Source organism: Pseudopipra pipra, chromosome 3, assembly GCF_036250125.1.
Source record: "Pseudopipra pipra isolate bDixPip1 chromosome 3, bDixPip1.hap1, whole genome shotgun sequence".
Taxonomy (NCBI): domain Eukaryota; kingdom Metazoa; phylum Chordata; class Aves; order Passeriformes; family Pipridae; genus Pseudopipra; species Pseudopipra pipra.
In genome coordinates this window covers 18,292,565-18,309,964 of record NC_087551.1, presented here as the reverse complement: position 1 = coordinate 18,309,964, position 17,400 = coordinate 18,292,565, and the positions used below count along the sequence as shown (strand labels likewise).

At 40.5% G+C, this 17,400-nt stretch overlaps 1 protein-coding gene across 3 annotated transcripts in view; it reads right to left on the bottom strand.

The window, feature by feature from the left end:
* The window catches only part of SUSD4 (sushi domain containing 4), a 73,112-nt gene that overhangs the window by 28,792 nt on the left and 26,920 nt on the right, over positions 1–17,400 (bottom strand). For all 3 annotated transcript variants that reach the window (XM_064648126.1, XM_064648124.1, XM_064648125.1), the window contains exon 3: positions 2,102–2,314. In XM_064648126.1, coding sequence (XP_064504196.1) covers positions 2,102–2,314 — 213 coding nt within the window. The remainder of the gene's footprint in view (positions 1–2,101; positions 2,315–17,400) is intronic.

The window sequence follows — 17,400 nt, the reverse complement described above, 5'->3', positions numbered from 1 at the left end:
ATCAGGAAAGTACTTAAGCACTTGCTTCACTAAATCCTAAATCACGGTCCTACTCTTTGGTCCAAATAATAGAAAGCATTTTTGCGTAGGCCTAATTTTGAGCACAGAATTTTAACAAGACTAATCACATAATTACAGTTATGCTCAAGCTTAAGTGCTTTGCTTGATCAGAGCATTGGGTAGCAATTCTTTTTAAGTGTTCTGTGCTGGAAAGTAATTATTGTCGCTTAAGCAACTGTTGTCACATCATCCATCACATTCTCATCTTCCAATTTCTTTCTTTTTTGAAAACACCTGGCTCAAGTGTTGAACTCACTGACATTGGTGACAGTTTTGCTTTTGATGGCATTGTGATCAGAAACTTGCTCCACAGATTTCCACTGAACATTGAATATTTAATAAAACACATTAATTTTTATTTTAACAACTGCAATGGATGATACAGGTAACATTTCAAAGATGCACATCAAAATTCCTAGAAGCTACCTGAAGTGGTTAAGAAAACAGATTTTCCAAGCATTAAAGCTTTTTCTGTTAGTCTGAATAGCCAGTTTAGACAGACGCTGCTGCCACTCTACATGTATTTTTTCTTAAATAACCATGAGATGAAAGACAAGGTCATTTATGAAAAATGTCTGTACACGAGAGGGCATGATTTTCATACATATGTTATTTTAAAGGCATCAGGTTGTTTCTTTGTAGCTGACCCATGAGGCCAAATGATGAGGTGTTATTGGCCACCCTTTGCCTTTATGTTCCAGATATCAGCTGCCTTCTCAGTGCGAACCACGGCACAGCTCACAACTGTGCCCCTCACAGGCCTGTAGCCTGTGGCCTCACACATGACCATATTTTACCAAGACCTCTCCTGCCTGAAAGCCCACGGACTAGTTACCAACTGCCTCTGGCTACTCTCTGCAATATCTCATGCACCACTTGCACACAGGCCATTGTTCCGGGTTGTTCCCTTCACATGCACCTCCTGAGTGTGCTCCTCCCAGGCCTTGCTTGATCCTGCTGGGGCACATCCCTTTGCACACCCCTGTCCTGGTACAGGCTTCTCATACTCACTCACCCACTACCATAAATAAGTACTTGCAGTTTTTATACATGCTGAGTGATGTATGATCCTATGCAGTAAGTGTGTTTATGAGCCACTTAAGTCTCTGAATACTTTTGAATGAAGTCCATAAATTTATCTGATTTTAAATGGTGAAATAGAATTTATCTTGCTCAACCTTGAAGACAATGAGGCAATGCTTAATGACTTTGGTGGAGAAGTCACAACACTAAAATGTACACACTCGATTTAACTAACACTTTTCGTGTCTGTCGATTTTAATAGCTCTGTTGACCAAAAATAAATCAACAACAAGGACAAGCTATATCTTCAATATACTTGGTGAAATAAATAATTTGTGCTGCTTGCCTGTACCTTGGCCAAAATTTACACTTATGAAATTCAAATTAATCCTGCTTCTATCAAAGTCTTAGAAGAAGAAAGTAATTTAATGGCCTGATTATTTAAAACCAAATGCAATTTCAAATATAGAATACAATAAAAATCAATTGGTTTATGCCATAATTGTCTGAATTATCTCAGAGTAAACTTCTACCCTGACTTTAAACTTCTGCTGTCTATGCATATTTGATTTTTCTACTTGACTCATGCACACATTATAAAACACAATTGTTTAAAATTCCTGATTAGCAGGAGCAGTAGCATTGGAACCGGATTTTATTTTTCTAGTAAAACACTGCAGAAAGAAATGTTAAGTGGGCAGCTTTAATAAATAGTTATAAACAGTTTACTTACAGTGGATGTTGGTTTTTTTCTCTGCATTAATTTGTAAGTAGTTAAAAGGAGACATGTATTATCTTTTTTTTTTTTCACATTTATGTCCCTTTCAACACGTGTGCATGCACACACACAGTCTCTTGTCTTACAAATTTAACTAACAAATGAGAATTATGGATGGGAAACTAAAGTATGTATCCAACATGACACAGTGAAATGGACTCCAGCCTTTTCTGTTTTGTCCCGAGATACAGAGACATGGTACATGGACATGTGAGATCTGCTTGAAGAAAACTGACTTACCTTCTTGTAGGCACACAGGTTTATCACTTGGTTTCCAGCTCAGGGAGCCATTAAAGTGTCTCACACAAAGTTTTTTGGAAGTACCGTTAAGCCTGTATCCTTCTTGGCAATGAAACCGGACCACCACACTTTCAAAGAAAACACCTGCACTGGGTGTCTTGTATCCATGCTCAGGAGCTCCAGGATCAGCACAAGCTTGTAGGTCATCAAACCCTATGTCAGATAAACACACAATCAAACTGTGTTCATTTACTCCTCGTGCAGCCATAGCTGCGCTTTTCCTAGTTTTATCCATCTATCATGGGGACCTTGTATCTTCCATTACTGACCACTAGCAACCCTGCTTGGGTACCGGGTACTCCAGATCCAGGAGAGGACTAACCTCCAGCTACAGATGAAATGCTCAGGTGACAGAAATACCCCTGTCTTTTCATGCAGCTACTGAGGAAGAAAAGTCAACCACACGCCTCGGTAGCTGACCTGGATAAAAATAAAGCACTTGACCCAACCTCCCAGTGGGATTGCTCAGTAATGTATCTGTAATTACTTTTGGGGACTATGGGATTTTGGAGGTCTGGTACAGTCAGTGGAAAGAATAATAATGTGTCAGAAGCAGAGAGGAAGAGGAAATAAAGAAAGGGGCATGAAACCTAACTGCCATCCAAAGATACAGTAACTCAAATATTAAATGAACTGGTAAGTACAAGGAGGTTTCAAGATTGAAGGGAGATCTACCACAGGGTGTATCTGAACCCTCCATCACATCAGCTTGGTGGCCCTACTACACTTTTAAAACACAGTTATGGAACTGCTGTATCACTGCATTGACACCAGAAGGGATTTTGTAAAGCCCTTTACTTTCCCAAAATTAATTGTAAAATAACAAACTAAACCCCAACAGTTGCAATCATTAAATGTGACTGTTTATCACTTTATCAAACTCATTTCAATGCCATTTGCATAAATGGAAGCTTTTTTTACTGCAAAGCAACAAAGGTTTAGTGCAGCACCGAACAAGCGCTGCATACTGAAAAAGCAAATAGCTTTGGAACAGGAACAGCAGGGGGGCAATTAATGCCAGTAGGAGGGATGCCTGGAAAATGTGAAAATCATTGCACTGTAGCTTTAATGTTTTGATTTTAAAAGAATAGTATCAGAGAGTATCAGAGAGCCTCAGCTACTTCCTGCATGATAAGGATGAGTGGCTCCATGGTACAGTCAGAGAGAAGGAAGATATTACAGTAAAGGACTTTTCAAAATAAATCTCTGTTTCCTGAGGCTAAATCATTCCCTCTACCGAAGGGCTCCTTGTGACACTGTAGCAGCCAAATGGAGAGCACTGAAGGTGATAAAGGGCTCTTGCATTTGAACGGTGAATGTCTCCATTCAGTGCCCTGGCTGACAGCTGCCAGAGGAGAATACAAGAGGCCCACACCAATCCACTGCGTTGTACGTCCAATTACCTGCTCCTGGTCGCAGAGGCAGGGAACACTGTCGGGTCACCAGAGCAGATTGCATCTTTCTGACTCCATACATCGCTGATTTTATGTGTGCCCAGGTCCTATGCTGAATTCCCCAACCACACCACAATTTCCAGGAGGTGACCTGATGGCCAGGATGCCTACGTGCCATGTATGCTGGAGAGAGCCATCACCTACAGCCAGCCTCTGCCCCTCTGCAGTGCTCCAGTGCCCATGGCTCTTCACCTAAAGAGATTTTACTAGCATTCCTTCTCTGCTGAAGCAGCACAAGAGCAGCAGAGCATCTGCTCTTATGCGGCTTTACTCCTCCATCCAGTAAAGTTTATCATGAGAACTGAAGGGTCAGTGTAGTAACCAAGTCAAAAACATCTCTGAACTTCACAGCTCAAGTCCTCAAGTGCAAATTGCCTGAGACTCTCTACCATTTGCTAACATGATGAGCAAGGAGAAGTACAGTCATTACATTCATGGGATTACACACTGCAGGAAATATTAACAGAGAAGGGCTGTCCATTTTTACTGGAGATTAAAAAGAAGCTTCTTACGCTTCAGACAGCAAACCCACATCCTTTAATAATGTCAGCGATGATCTTAATTATTTTCCATTAAAGCAAGGGATAACATGACATTTAGATCAATTTTGTTACTTCAGTAATCTCAGAATTTGCAGTCAGGCACGGAATATTATAACGCACCTTGAAATACGTGTTCTTTCTTACTAGCTGCATCAGGGAAAAGTACACAACTGCCTACTACTTTGCCTCCACAACAACAGAAAAAAGAAATGAGCTGAGGTCACACACAATTTGCCTGGAAAAAAAAATGAGCCAAGTTTGTTTCTCAGTTTTCATTAAGTCAAACATGCAAAGTTAGAGATTTTGTAACTGTCAGCACAAAAGCCAACATAGAAAGCAAGAATGTTTTCTTTCCTGGTGCAGACTAATTTTATGACCCTATTGCCACTTTTCTGATGACCTTTCATAAGCAAAGATTTTCATTCCTCCTAGGGATCCTTTTGCATTAAGTTGGTCTCTTAGGTTCTTGAGTGCAGTTTGTGAGCAGACAAATCTAACCCCAAGGGGAATTCCCAAGTAGAAACTGGAACACGAATGGAGGAAATTGAATTATGTACCCTCTAGTTTCTATGAAGTCAGTAGCCAGTTGTTATTCAGCTACTGAATAAGAGATGACACAAGGAATCGACACAGGATCACGGCTTCCTTGGCTTGTTCCCAAAGCAAGGAAGAAAGAAAAAGCCTCAGGGAATAGCCAGTTAGGCAGATTACACATGCAATACACTAACTTCTCATGGTAGGATCATGAAAGCAAAGCAAACAAAACTCTAATCCCATCTTTTCTCCACAGATACCAACAGTAGACTTGGTCCAAATCTTAGTCAGTGGGAGACACTTGTATGGGAAGCTTCTTTATGAAGGTGCATATGATCCAGGCATAAAGTAGTGAACTCAGTGCTGTGCCACCTTATCCTGTGTTTTGGCTGAGAAGGAGGCAAGGACGTGTGTGGGAGGTGCAGTGAGACTGGCCACCATGCTGAGGATCTCCCTGTGCACCGAGAGCACTCCAGGGGTTCCAAAGGAGCAACTACTACCATCTAGAGAAGCCAGGAACTGCTCTGATTTTCACCAGGGTTGCTCCTCTCTTGCACAAGAGGTGTGCTGAATGTTGCAATGGCTACTTAGCTGACAGCTAAGTTCAACAGTCCTGTCCAATTTAAGTATGAAATTTCTGGTACAATACTCAAGAACAATATTGTTCAAACATCTCTGAGAATTTCAGTTCTTTTTAGTGATAGCAGACTTGGACCCTTTACATAATAATCCTTTCCATATAATCTCATATAGTTCAACTCCACCCTATCAAAAATTAGTAAATATATGTCTTCAATGAGACACGGCTTGGTAGATTGTATTTTTTTTTCTCATGATCTTTGGTTTCTCTCCTTTTTCAGAGCTATGCATTTAAGAGCAGCTACTCAAAGTTGTGATACAGTATTTTTCTAATGACAAGAGTAATCCTACATTACAGATGAGATTCTATAGACATTTTATGCTGTGATCCCTTTAGAACCTGATGAAAACAGCCAGAAAACTTTTCAGCCAGAGCCACAAGGTAAGTCTTTGGAAGAAACCATAAAAGTTACATAAAAGCAAAAACCAATCTTTTGGCTATAATAGAAAAGTGTTGCCCTTCAGGAAAAAGTATATCAAATAAGATAAAAAATAACTTGGAACTACAATGGATTCTGTTTCTTTATAAACCCCTCTATGAATCTTTGGGAAAAAGAAGACTACTGGACTTTTTCTCATGGTTGCAGAGAGGGAACGGGGAATCATCACCACCTACTAGTAAAAACTATACAACACACTTGTCAAATAAAGCAGTAAATTTTCATGTTACCTATATAGTAAAAATTTACTATGGTCAGCAGCCATCATAATCAACACTACATCAGTATCAACAACTTTATGGTATGCTGTTGTAGGGCTTTAAACCCCTAAAGTAAAGACTACACAATTACTGCTGGAACTGACTATTTCAGTAATCAAAATCATTTAATATTTAGTCCAAGTTTTGGGACCTTTAATGGACATTGTGTAAAATATAATGAAGAATAATGCCTTCTGGTAAGGTTATCGAGTACATCAGGTTATCATCACCAGTAAAGCATGCACTTGATACAGAATATATTTGGGTTGTAGTATTTACCATATTTTTACTGTTGGACCAACCAGAGGTCATCAGAAAATAACAATGCTCTTAACCTAGATGAAACACAAGCAGATTATAAATTTACCTAAATTTCTTGGTATTGTCAGTTAGATAAATGATGTCAAATTAATCAGAAGATTGAAAAATAAGCAATGCCCTCCTTGGGGTGTAAAATGAACCTTTGTAAATAATTTGATCAGACTATTTCTAGAATTCAGCATTGTACATTCTTAAACATATAACGATTTATCTCATCCCCAATGAAAAGCTTGAAAAGTTGGAAGTCAGGGGAAAATTACATATTTCTGATGGCAAGAAATCATGATAGCCACAACTGAACTTCAGACATGCCTAAATAGGCAGGAGGAAGAATCCCTCAGTTCATTCCATAAATCTGTATTTCTGTGCTTCTTTTTCTCAGTTTCACTTTTGGTTTTCCTTGTTTCCCTCTTCCCTCACCTTCATGTCTTACAGCTCCTTGTAAATTCATGGTGATGTTGAGGTCATTTCTAATCTAGACTTGATGGACTTCTTTGCCTCTAAGGCTGCTATATAACATTTCACTGACATACTGATAATGGATGTGAGCTCGGAACTGGTTGCACTCATTCTTGAACAGAGGCATCACTCTCATTACAGTTTGTTACATACACACAGTGAATAAGTGGCACTTAATGTGTAATAATATTAAAGATATAGAGTATTTTCAGTATTTGTCTTCAGTAGGAAGGAGAACAAGCTTCTTGTACAGCAACACCTGCACTTGGGTTCACTAAATCAGCAAGTCCTTGCTATCTCGGTCCAGGGTAGGGGAAGGGAAAGGCTTTGCAGCCTGTGGCAGGACCAGACTGCCTGCATGCACATTTTATAAGGAGTCTGTAAACACTGCAGGAGCAGGTTATCTTGGGCCAGCTCTCAGTAAAAAGCCATTCTGGGACTAAAACAGAAGGGCCACAAGTGCAAACATGCCAAGGGTTTGCTTGTCTTGTACAAAGAAAAAGTCGTTTTCATCCCTTATGAGTTTCTGCCCCGTTTCTGTGAAAGCCACGCAGGCACAGTGGTTTGTGCCTCTGGCTGTTTATGCTTCCTCACTGTTGATGACGTTAATTGAACTATCCATGTACCCCAGTAACAAGAAAAGGAAGGATGTGCAGCTTTGTAAAACGCTGCCCTGTTTAAGATGTGAATCACAACCCCCTTTGCTATCCTTGAAGATAGCACTCCCTCCTCACTTGGCTGAGCCTTATCCAGGAGAGCCTAACAAGCCACAGGAAGAAACAGAGAAGTTCAAATTATTTTGTAGAAGAAACAGAACAAAAGAGCAAAAAAGCAAAAGAGACTTCTGGGCGTGGGTACTGTGCTTAGGACACTGATCTAGAGTTGCTGATATATCAAATCAAGAACACCATTAAGCTTCATTCTCTTTCATATAACCCGAGTGTCATAGCAGAAAAAAAAATCAGTTGTAATGCGGTTCCCAAGCACCAAACCCACTCATCTGCAATGAAAAATGAACATGCAAGCCCTGCACGAAGGGCAACAGGCTCCAAGAGAGGCAACTGATCATTCAAAAGGCTGAAAGGTTGCCTCATTTGCAATTCCTCTTTTTTCTTATCTTACATCCTCTCTTCTCCCACTTCCCACCCTTCCCACTTCCCCGGCTTCCCACCTGTATTCTCCATACTCCTTCACTCCAACTCACCCCAAGCCAACTCACCATCTGCCATTGCACCCTCCTATCAAGACCTCTATGCTCCCAAATCTTGCCCACCACCATGCTCACCACCCCCCTTTCTCCTCTTCTCAGTGAGCACTTGGAAAGGGGCAGTCACTCAGAGCTGCTCCTAAAAGTGACGGTCAGCTCAACCTTAAAATTTCTACTCAGGTGTGACAAGTCCCTGGGCATTTTTGTGCTAAAACAAACTGACATCTCCCTAGAAAGCCTAAGGATTGCTGCTCCCTCCAGAGTGGGCACAGGGGAAGGAGTGTAAGGAGCCATAAGCAGGACAAAACACCCATGGAGGACAAAACAGGTCTAGGAACCATGCCAGAACTGCTTCTGCATAGGAATATCACCAGGGAGAACTGGGGACAAGCTGCAGTGTCAGCAGGGCAGGTTCGAGGGCCCTGCATAGATAATTGCAAATGTAATAACACCATCTTTATTTCAGGGGTCATGCCTCCAATTAGTTACTCCAATTACTGTTCAACACTCACGGATGACAGCATAGCCCAGCTGGTGCCTGACCAGTGTCACACAGTGGGAAACAAGCTGAATTTTCTACCAACGAAGGCGATCACCATTTTTGATTTTGAACATGAACCTTGACACAGGATTCTTTTATTGCCTTGTCATTAGGCTAATGCATGACGAAAAACCACTTAAAATTGGCTGGAAAAGGAAGATAGTTCAGAATACAACCATCAAAGCACTTCAGTAAACCCAAAGCAAACTAAAAAGATGCATTTGTTTCTTCTCGAAAATGAGTTTCTTCTAATTAACATCTTAAACAGTGCAGGCCTATCCCTTTAATCATAACTTCTCACAATTAATATAGCTATGTCATCATAGTAAATAAGCCATTTCATTTATAATGCAAGAAGCACTTGTTACTTCCAGCCTTTTGTAATCCAACAAGTCTGACTGCATAATTTATGAACCCTTATGAAATGTCATATGCTGCTCTGTGATCCTCTGAACCTCCCATCACTCAAATGAAAAACAAAAGGCAGAAAGTAAATTTGCCGGTGGTTCTGCTGACAGAGTTCCCTTCTTCTGTGTTCTTGCTACAGAAAGTTACCATGGATATCCTGGGATATGATTAAGAGTAAATAAAAGCCAATTTAACATACAATAACTCCCCCAGTTCCTAAAATTTTAAATGGGATATTTAGTTTTCTAACAAAGCCACTGAAAATGATAAAACTTGGCCTCTGAGGCCTAAACTGAGGTCAGTTCAAATCCAGTGTAAGGCAGAAATAATTAAAACCCTGAAGACAGAGTTTGGCCAGCTTTCTGCAAATATAAGGTGAATATTTTCTTTATCTCAATTTATTCAGCTAGTTCAGTTTAATGACTAGTTTTATTCAAGCTGCAAGATCTAAGAAATTTAAAATGTACAAAACTAGAGGGTTTTTTTTCTACTTTGTGAAAAAGAAGCATTGAATTCTTCAATCTCCAATAATATTTCATGTTTCTAAGTGAATTTAAAATATAAAATGGGCTTAGATAAGCTTATCTTTATGCATATTTATTATAAATAAAGTAATTTAAACTACTTTAAAATGTTTCTTCTTGGAAATGGTAGTTCCACACTTCTCATCCGAACCCCAAATATCTATGGATTCTAATTCCTGACAAACATGCTTTTACACAGATGACTAATTTTTGAAACAAGTCAATTTTAAAAAATAATCAAACTACATCTTTTACCACAACAAAAGCAAGGATGCAGTAAAGGCATGCTAAGCTCTATATATGCTTCAATAAATGGGCACATACCTAACACATCCTCTCATTCATTTTCCTCATAAGGCACTGTAATAAAGATGATATTTGACAACATGTGATTGTTGACTGGTGACCTATAAGAATCATCATAAGGAATTAAATATGTACAAATCCAAAATATAAAATATTAATATATCTCTTATGCCAAGATTTTCTTATTACTGATTTAAATGAGTAAATGAACTCAGTACTTGGATTTAAACCAACCAACCCCATTTATGTTTTCATCTTCAGATGTAACATTTTATATATTATATGTCTGAGGATTTCATTCGAGTTGCAATATTTTCGATGTGGGAATACAGCCTTAGGTCACTAAACTGGATTAATAACAACATAGAAAGCTACTAATAAAAAAGTGCCAAATAAAATAAACCAATATTCCCATAATTTCAAGAATGTTATGGGCCTGCTGTGTTTTTAAAAAACAGTATCTAAGTATTTTTGTTTATCTGTCCCATATTTTTAGCGCTCTGGAAAAAATTAATTACCGTGAGTTAGTTTGAACAATTTTAGTCTAGACAGGCAACCCTTAGGAAATATAGCAAAAAACAAATAACAAAAAGAATCATGAGCTAGTTACTATAGTAATATTTCTTCTAGCCAATAGCATACAATATTATTCATCATAGCAAATCCAAAGTGATGAAATGTCACATTGTTCAGCAGAGATCCTTGTTTCTATAAGATGCAGGAAGCAAATACTCAGGGGCATGAGCTGGGGGTTTGGTATTTATGTTCTAATCAACTACAGACTTCCCTAGATAACACTGTATTTTTATTGTATACCACAGTATGGTAATCCAACAATTTTTTGCTTTTCAGCTGTGCTATATAAATTGATTTTATACTTTCCCAAGACCAGGCAGAACTGTATATAGGGACAATCAGGATTAATGTGTGAATATTGTAATATTAAACTTTTATATGAATTGCACACTAGAGAAGACTGAGAGACGTGGGATTTAAAAAGCTGGTACATACCTAAAGCATGAGAGCAGACACTGTTTCCAGCTTTTGCACTGATTCTTTATCACAAATCCTATGGTGCTTCTGGGTACTCTGGTAGCTCTTGCACCCTACACTGACTTTTCTCTATATGCACCCACCCATGAAACTATGACCTTTCCTCTTGGGATCTCATTGCAGCCATCCATTTTTTATTCACCTTTTCCTCTGTCTATGTTTTGCTTGCTGGTACTTGTTTTGCTTAGCCTTGAAAAGTTGTGACATTATCTACCTACAGGTCTAGAAGATGTAAAGGAAGACAAGGTGGCTTTGCTGGTTCACCAGGTATTTTCCACATGAGGACTGGCATTGCACCTTTCACAATTGCTTCACATCACACTGCAAAGCATTTCTACTCAAGTAAAGCTTTTAGAGAGCAAGCAGATAATATCCATTGGAAAAAAAACAACACCCTTATTGATTTTGGTCCTAATCTGGACCCAAGGAGAACCTCTGATTTCCTTCTGTATTGAAAAGTGACTGTATGTTTCTATGTTTTGCTATTACTGTTAGCATTAAGCACAGGCTTTAGTCTGGTGATTCCCTTCGTGAGAATGCATTGTCTGAAGAAAAATGAAACATAGTTGTCTTGCTAAATTGTATAGAAAGGCAACAGAAATCCAGTTGGGCACTAATAATGAAGTATTGTCATCATACCAAAACACTTCTAACTTAAGTTACTCATTTAGAGTGCTCTTTCCTGTGAGTTATTCTGTCTATGCTAAAAAGACTGGAAAAATCAGTGGTAGTTTAAGATGATGCAGAAGCATATTTTTTCCCTTTCTTTTTGATTCACAGTTGTGTTCAACTTAATCTTCGTGTACCCGTTTTCACCGTACGGTCCAACCCAAGCACCGCCCAACAGCCACAAGGCGATGGCAGGCTGCTCACAGTATCAGAGCAAGCAACTCAGAGCAAAGTCCCAGAAGAGGCAGTGACCAAGATGGAAACATTTATAATTAAAACACTGTGCCACTACACAGCCATCATGTTTAACCCCCTAAAAAAAAAATTCCAGAAAAATGTCAATGACAAATCCCACTGGCATACTCTCAATTTTTGCAGCATCATCAAAAAATTATTAGTGTGTGAAGTCCCCTCTGGCCCCGTATTTCCCCTCTCAACACAAGCTGTTTCCCCTCTAGCCGATTTCCTATCAATTCTTCAATTCTTCTATGAATCCAAATCTTCACAAACACTTTCCCTGGTGGCAGTTTGCAAAAGTCAAGACAGACGATATCTGCTGCATTTCCCATCCCTGGGAAACCATCTGTGTCTCAGGAGATTAGCAGATTAGCCTGACACAATCTTTCTTTTAATAGAGCAATGCTTTATTTTATGTCATACCTCCAAGGTTTTTAACCTCACTACCTTAAAACAACTCTAAAATCTTGTGAATTATTGAAGTAAGAGAACCAAGTCCCTGACTGCCCACATCCTGGGGTTTTCTCTTTTTCTTTCCCCTTTAATCTGAGGGTATTACAGATAGTGTTTTAGGGAACTACTGAAAGTCAATCTCTTTCAGTTATATGGCAGTGACCTTATACAGAAGAGGAGGAAGCTGAGGACAGAAGAGAAACCAAAGAAACTGGAGCAGGAACAGCAGGAGTGACTTGGCAAAGGTACAGAGATGGGATGTAGCAATACACAAAAATATGTTAGCCTAGAAGCTGATTGATAGCTGTTTGGATGGTGATACCACCAGGATGTAAGAGAGGAGAGATGGGAACACAAAAAGAAGCCCAATATGGTTCCCAGGAGGCTAAAACATGGAACTGGAGAGGGACAAGTGAGAAGGGAGGGGAAAACTCTCAGTCACACGCAACAGAGCTAAGAGGATAGGCAGTGCCTGCAACAAGAGTAGGGCATCAATGCCAGGGGGATGCCTGGCAGAACAACTTTGGAGGCTGGCAACACACTGTGAGAGCCTTTCCAAGGGTTAATGGGCTATCCTTTTGGATCAGAAGAACCTGGATGGTTTTTTTTCTGATGACACCTCTAAAAACTATACACTCCATAATGTACTCAGTACTGACAACACTGAAGTTGAGACTGTCAGATTAAGTCTGATACACTTTATATAACATACACATCACTATTAGTCAGTTGAAAGATTGAGAGATATGGCATTCATGTGCACAGATAATAGGTATTGCTGAGCTACCATCATGAGCTCAAAATATTTTCATAAAAGCCAATCCAAAAATCACATATATTAGTTAAACTTAAAGATTATGGGCTTTTGTTCTTCAGAAAGCATTCACATCCCTACCTATCACGAAAATAGGTTCTCATCATTTTGAAGAACTACAGGAAGAATAAGCTGTTATTAAATTTTTATGGTACTGTAAGTTGATTAACTGGGAACTAGGAAAGGTCTAGAGCTAGCAAAGTGATAGTTCTTTGTTCTTATTCAAGGGACAAGAGCTTTAACCACATAAACAAGCAATTTATTTAAAACTTATTTTCCTTAATAGATATTCATTTGAGGATTTTTGCAGCTTTTTTTCCCCACAGTGTTAGATGGTTCTTTTCAGAGCAACAGCTGCAGCAAACCTAGTTAAAATAAAAAGCAGTCGGCACACAGATCCATACATATGCTTTGCAAGAAACAGGCAGCATATCCAGATTTATGTGTGTGCCAGTCCCCTAGGATGTCGTAATTGTGTTTGTTCTTTTAATAACTTTAGGCTCCAGTGATCAGAATAAGACATCCTATGCTGAAGCTAATGCTTCATCCTTAGTTTACCTCACTATCCTGAATTATATAGTAAGCAGACTTAAATAAATGCAGGAGTCTGGCTCCCTCCTTACACCAGATTCCAGCCACGCACGTAATAGGTTGCCTGATATAATTCTGGGTCTCTCTGTTCAAATCTTACTTTCTTTTTACAAAATATTTGGCCATTTCTTTTTATGCAGATTTTTGAGCCCGCCTTCCAGCATTCAGTGAATTGCAGTCTCCCTGATACAAACAACACATCAAGCTTCCCGACTTGCAAGAGCAGTTGGATTATTCAAACAATTTTGTTCTTCCTAATTATTATACCTACACTTTACATTTACAGCCTCTTTCTATAAATGTATCTCAAATAACTGAGTTAGTTAAGCAGCTTATTAATTACACACAGCCTTCCAGTAGCTTTTGTGACTACAGCATGCCAGTTCTAATCTTATGATTAGAAATGATTTTTTAACTCCTATAACCAGACTACAGATTACCTTATAATGAAGACAGGCATACATATTACCAGTTTACATGAGGGGCACTGAAACAAACAGAGGTCATAAATAGCACAGGCTAATGGAACAGTGGTGAGTACAAAGCCAAACCCCAGGCAGCCAGTACCTAGTCCAATGTGTCATACTACATAATGACCAAAACTGAGCTGAACACGTCTAAATATACTCCCACTTTCTGTTTCTGACCACCTTAGAAAGATTTTTTTTTTCATAATCTGACCATCTTGAACCTTGTTTGAGACCAGAGATGAACTGCTTTAGGAATGTCAGAAATTACAGAATCATAAAATGCTTTGGGTTGGAAGGAATTTTAAAGACAACCTAGTTCCAATCCCCCTGCCATCAGCAGGGACACCTTCCACTAGCCCAGGTTGCTCAAAGCCCCATCCAACCCGGCCTTGAACACTTCTATGGATGGGGCATCCACGACTTCTTGGGCAACTTGTGCCAGTGCCTTACCACCCAACCCAGGCCTTGCTGGATTAGGCAAGACTAATTGTCTTTGTTTGTTACACACGAAATGCAAGGGTACTTTTGGCCCCAAATAACTCAAAAACAGTTTCAGAATAAAACTCCAAGCTTGGTTGTTGATAATGTTGATAATGCTGGTGGAAAAAGAATAATCCCTGCATCAGTTCCCTGACCACCACACTTTGTCACCCCTTTGCTCTTCACCATTACCGATCCTACTGTCCTCCTGAGAATAACAATGACCCTTTGTTTCCATACCTCCTCTATCCTCACCCAGCTTTCTTTTGTGGGTTTCTTGGGTGCCACTTTTCAAAAACCTCTCTTAAAATAATTTCCTTTCTCATTCTGACTGATGGGAGTCACCCAACATGATTTGACATCTAGTGTCTGGTGCCAAAACTGCCTTTCTAGAACTGCCTTGAATCCCATGTCTCTGTGTTATTCCCAGTAATGTCTCTGCTCTCATTTTATCTCTGCCAGGACCCCGAGGGCATTGACAGGCCCTAATGGCACTGACTGGCCCCACCTGGAAATCCCCACACACTCTCTGCCCATGGCCCCAGAGCTCCAGGTAGCTCAGCCCTGGGCTCCCAGACATTGTCTGGGCTATGCTGTAGGTGTGCCTGACTCCAGGCCCATCTTCTGGATGGACCCTGGACCCACGTTTTAGCCCTGTCTCCTCCTGCTCTGACTGGGCTCATTCTCTGGCTGTTTCTGGGGCTATTGATGGACCCCATGACCACCTCTAGCTCTGCTGAGACCCTCTGGGGCTGTGCTCCGGTTGGTGAGAGCACAGCCCCAGTTCACTTCTCTCCTTTCCTTTCTTTGTGAAGTAGAAGACCCTCAGCCTGTTCTTCCTCACCATATGCTCCATTCTCCATTCTTTCTGTGCCCTAATTTTCTTCTACATTGTCCCCAGGATGTACTTTTGGTTGCTTAGTTTTTTCTCAAGCTTGAATTTATCTTTTTATGACATCTCCCTCTTCCCCCATTTTTCCCCATTCATGTCCAGCTGTCTTTTAAACCCCATCTCAAAACCCCACTTATTTAAATTATCCTTTGCCAGGGCCAGCTGCTTTCCACTTTGAGGGCTGTTCTCCATGAGGTCTTTGAGTTTAGACTGTTAAAATCCACAGACAAGTAAGCATCTTGCCACACTTGGTGGTCTCTGACATAGTTCACCATAACCTTGGCCTGAAAATGTTACTATTCTACTTAATTTTTTTTATTCCTGGAAAAAACCCCTTTCTTCACTTGTGATTAATTTCCTGTGAATATGTCACCATACCTAAAAACAGGGAGACTGCCATTGATCTGATCTGGCTTATCGTTAAGAAATACTTGTTCCTGGCATAAAAAGCAGGATCTCTGCTCCTGATTTCTGACTCAAGCCACTTCGTAGCCCACATGCTGCTCACCAAAGACATATCAATCATCACACACCAGGTGGGAGTGACCTCCAGAGGTAGTTATGAGTTCCTACACTGAGATATTGCTACATGGCTTGACCTAAAGATCTCTCCCACTCGCAAAGCAGGCCTGTCCTTCAGACATTTAGACCTACTGCTCTCATGAAATGCATCATCTTGTGCCCGATCAGCACAAGGAGTTGCAGCAACCAGGTCTCATCACTGGATCCTGCGGGTGTCTTGTGGGTCCTCCCAGTCCCAGCCCTGCTCCAACTGCCTGTGCCAGCACTGCAGCCTCACTCCAGCACTGACCCTCATCCAGCAGTGAGACCTGGTTGCTGCAACTGCGATGGTGGTTGTAGTCCTGATCCACTGAGGTGGTGATAGAAGTCCCATGGAGTGAAGGAAGGAGACCCTCAACCTACTGAGTGAAGTCTGAGTGTGGTCTTTTAGTGGGCTCAGGGTAGGTGGGAACACCTCTGATACCTCCCCTGGGATGGGGAGTTCTTCGCTAGATGGTTATTACTGGATCGGGGGACATTTCAAGAGCCTTTGACACCTTCTAAGCACAGGTGGATCCATTATGGCCATCAGCAGAGATGAATATCTTCAGGCCATGTGTGTGAACTGACCTGATGTTTCCCCGAGTGGAGTTATCACAGATGAGTCATTTGTGCAAGGATAAAGAAACGATACCCAACCCTCGTAGGGCAGGTGTGCATGATCTCTGAGTTAGCAGCCTTCCTGTCTTTGCACACTGGTGGATGCATTCTTCTCCTAGGAGAACCACCCTTAAGTCCCTCTCCGCAGTCTAAATTACATATCTGGAGAAAAGAAAAAAGAAAAAAGCAGATACCAGAGTCTTTGTGTAACCCGGAACAGACTGCTATGTTTGTGGGCAGCTTTCAGGACCAGAGAGTGAAAGGGGGTGAGGCAGAACATGAAGAGCGAGGAGCACAGCTTTCAACCTGAAGTCTTGTGAATATTTATGTTCATGAGCTACAGAAAATGAATGAACTGGGCAGCACAAGCTCCCTGTGTACAAATGGGAATGGCACTACTTAAAACCAGTTGCTTTGACAACTGGGGGAGATGTCAGTCCTGCCTCTTAGGCTGACAGAGCCTTGTTTGAGCTGGTGTTTGTACCACCAAGCTTACCTAGGGAGCGTGTGGCAGCTGAGCTGTGGCATCAGACTGTGCATGCACTTCGTCCGTGAGATGAAATGCATTAGCTTTAACTTCTTGCATCCAGACAATTTGTCAGATGGATTCCTAACAAACAGCAGAACTGAACTGCTGAATTATTTTATATATGCTTGGAAAGCCTGGGAGAAGAATAAACACAAAATAAGTAACTAATGGGAATTGAGTGATGCATTTTTGAGTGCAACAGACTGCATCACTATTTCAAAAAACCTCTGTGCGTTACAATTCTATTTTTTAAAA